Source organism: Fragaria vesca, linkage group LG1 (assembly GCF_000184155.1).
Source record: "Fragaria vesca subsp. vesca linkage group LG1, FraVesHawaii_1.0, whole genome shotgun sequence".
NCBI lineage: Eukaryota > Viridiplantae > Streptophyta > Magnoliopsida > Rosales > Rosaceae > Fragaria > Fragaria vesca.
This window is the reverse complement of record NC_020491.1, coordinates 13,998,121-14,000,922: the sequence shown is the minus strand read 5'-3', so window position 1 is coordinate 14,000,922 and position 2,802 is coordinate 13,998,121. Positions and strand designations below refer to the sequence as shown.

At 36.6% G+C, this 2,802-nt stretch overlaps 1 protein-coding gene across 1 annotated transcript in view; it reads left to right on the top strand.

Annotated features, from left to right (window-relative positions):
- The first annotated feature begins 216 nt into the window (after positions 1–216).
- Positions 217–2,802, top strand: part of LOC101304514 — a 3,961-nt gene continuing 1,375 nt past the window's right edge. The window contains exons 1-3 of the mRNA XM_004288178.1: positions 217–527; positions 1,215–1,376; positions 1,464–1,804. Of these exons, the coding sequence (XP_004288226.1) occupies positions 510–527; positions 1,215–1,376; positions 1,464–1,721 (438 nt within the window). The 5' untranslated portion in view covers positions 217–509 and the 3' untranslated portion in view covers positions 1,722–1,804. The remainder of the gene's footprint in view (positions 528–1,214; positions 1,377–1,463; positions 1,805–2,802) is intronic.

Below are 2,802 nucleotides of genomic sequence, written 5' to 3'. Positions count from 1 at the left end.
ATGATCTTGAGATGAAAGGGAGGCACATAGAAGAGGAGGCCAAACAGCTTGAATTGAAGCAAACACAATTTTCTTGTCAAGTGAAGACTCAGCTGTTCGAAAGAGAGAAGTATTTTGCCTCATCACTTAAAAAATTGTTAGAACAACAAGATCAGTCTTTGAATGCACTCCAAATGAAGATGGAAGCGGTCAAAAAGCTTTCGGAGGGGAAACATGAACAGCAGGGCAGAGCGATATTGGAGTTGAAACCAAAACTATTTGATTCTCAGCTATTGGGAAGAGAAGTGCAACTTGTTTTACTTAGAAAGTTGATGGAGGAATTTGAAAAGCAGTTCATCAGATTCAGAAAGTAGGTTCAAGATCAGATTAAGCATTTGGATTCACTCTCCCATGCACTCCATATAAGTGAGAGGCAAGTTGAGGGCAAAGAGATTGATCATTTGCAGTTAAAACATTTTAATTCTGAAGTGAATACTGAGTGCTCGGAACTTACCCCTACCTCTGACAATATGATTATTCCTCAATCTGTAAGTGATCAACTTCACATTAGCACGGATGGTAGAAGCTTTGAGGTGATCCTTTGTAGTGTTTTGGCTATCAGTACAGATATCTGTCATACATACATACATACAAACAAACATACATACTTACATACGTATATGTCTGAGTTTATTTTATGTAATTTCTCTTTGCATTCACAATATTAGACTATATGCTTGTAAGTTGTAACCTTGACTATCCTAGATGCCATTATGGGTCCCTTGTGCTCCAGTCACAGTTATCTTAGGCTTGATTCGTACTGCATCTAGGAAATAGTGGTTTCAACCATTGCCAAAGTGCTTTGAAATAATTTAAAACCGAAGATGCGTCAGGACTTCAAGATATGGGTTAGGCAATGTACAATTAGGAGTTCAAGATATGATGTAGGCTATGTACAATTGCGTGAAGTAGTAGGATTCTTAACAGATTGATTGAGTTGGTGTTGATTATTTTTGTTAGTGCAGGTACTAGATTACTGGTCTTTTCCTTGCATTACTATGATTGTGTTCTAACTACTAAGCTTCTAGTTTCATCTATATCATCTTACTATCCTTTCTGCTGTTAATGCATTGTAGCAACTTCATTAAGTTTGGGTGATGATGCTATGGAATTCAACTTCTGTCTAGCAGTTTGATGAGTCCTTCAATTTGTTTCTCTTAACTGGTATTATTCAGAATCTTATTGAAAGCAAGCAGCTGATCAAGGCTGTTACATTTATCTTCAACTTCAACCAGACTGACAAATTTCCCCTGATACCACTCTTGAAAGAATATGTGGAGGATGCAAAGAAAAGTTGCACTGAAATTTTCATTAAAGACATATCACATGATGAAAAGGTACATTCAACAAGTGCCTTCTAAATAGATAAATCCAGGACCATCCTTAATTAATTTACACCTCTTGGGGATGAATTTTGCTTTCAGGGAAAGGTTGTAGATGACCAAATAGCTGATCTAAGAGCTCTGATTCAGTGCATTGAAGATCACGGCCTTGAGTCGCAGTACCCACCAATTGATATTATGATGGAAATTGAATGGCTTGGGAAGTTAAAGGAGAATCCATACCTGGTGCTATCTCTACCGTCCATTGTTGAAAAACATGAGCAGAAAAAAGGAAGGAAGCGAAGTTCCAGAATTGCTACACCAACATCTCACACATATAAGCTGCGTAAAAGAGCATAATTGCTAAGTTTATTGCCACAGAGAATGTTTGAATAGTGAAACACCTATCTTGTTTCAAAGTCTTTCCTATAGTCCCTCGTATGGTATGGCCTCGAATCATCCTAATCTTACTGATTGAAACTACTTTGCTATGTCTACAAATGTTTTCCTGTTGTTTGTTTGTTTGTTTCAAATGCTCCCCATAGTGAGGCATAAACCTAGCTTACCCTAAAACATGAAGCTAATTTCTATGATACTTCATGTTATTGATGAGGATTGCTCAAACTCTCCAATGCCTAGCTTGTATCATTTAACAATTTGAGGAGTTAGTTCCTTATTCTAGTATGCATAGGTTTATTTTAATGTCTGTACAAGACATCAGTTTACTTCTTCAAAACTTTCACAACTTGCTCAAGGCAAGCAATGGTTTCCCAAGTAAGAACTCTTGTACTGCTACCGTGCGTTGTCTTGACGGAAACTTTAGCAGTGTCTAAAGCATCGTCACAAGCATTAGTCTTTCATAATAAGGGTGATGACATAGATCATAGAGTAAACACAAGACTTGAGCTATGGATATCACAATAAGGAAGTTAGGCTTTTAGCTGTTGAGTTTTTTTATATCGGTAGGACTGAAACTTACAGTATATTATTTTTTTCTTCTTTTGCGTGTGGTTTGTCTTTATTTATCTCTACTATTGCATTGAATCATGAGTTTGATGCCTCTGTGTATAAATTTTGTTCACTTCAAAGAGTGAGAATTGGTTGTCTTGCTTCTTATTTGTTTGATTTTTGACTAGCTAAAACGGCTCAGAGAATGAAAGGGTATACCGCTTCATTATCTTGAACTGTGCATTGGGTGCTAAGAGCTCGCAAGAATCATTCCCAAACTTATTTCGTGGGATAGAGTATTCTGCTCAAAGTGTTATAAATGTATTCTTCTTTCATTTTTGTTTTTGTTTTCTGCATTGGGTGCTAAGAGCTCGCCGGAATCGTTCCCAAACTTATTTCGTGGGATAGAGTATTCTGCTCAAAGTGTTCTAAATGTATTTTTTATTTTTGTTTTCTTTATGGTTCCATGTTGTCATAGTGTCATATATATATA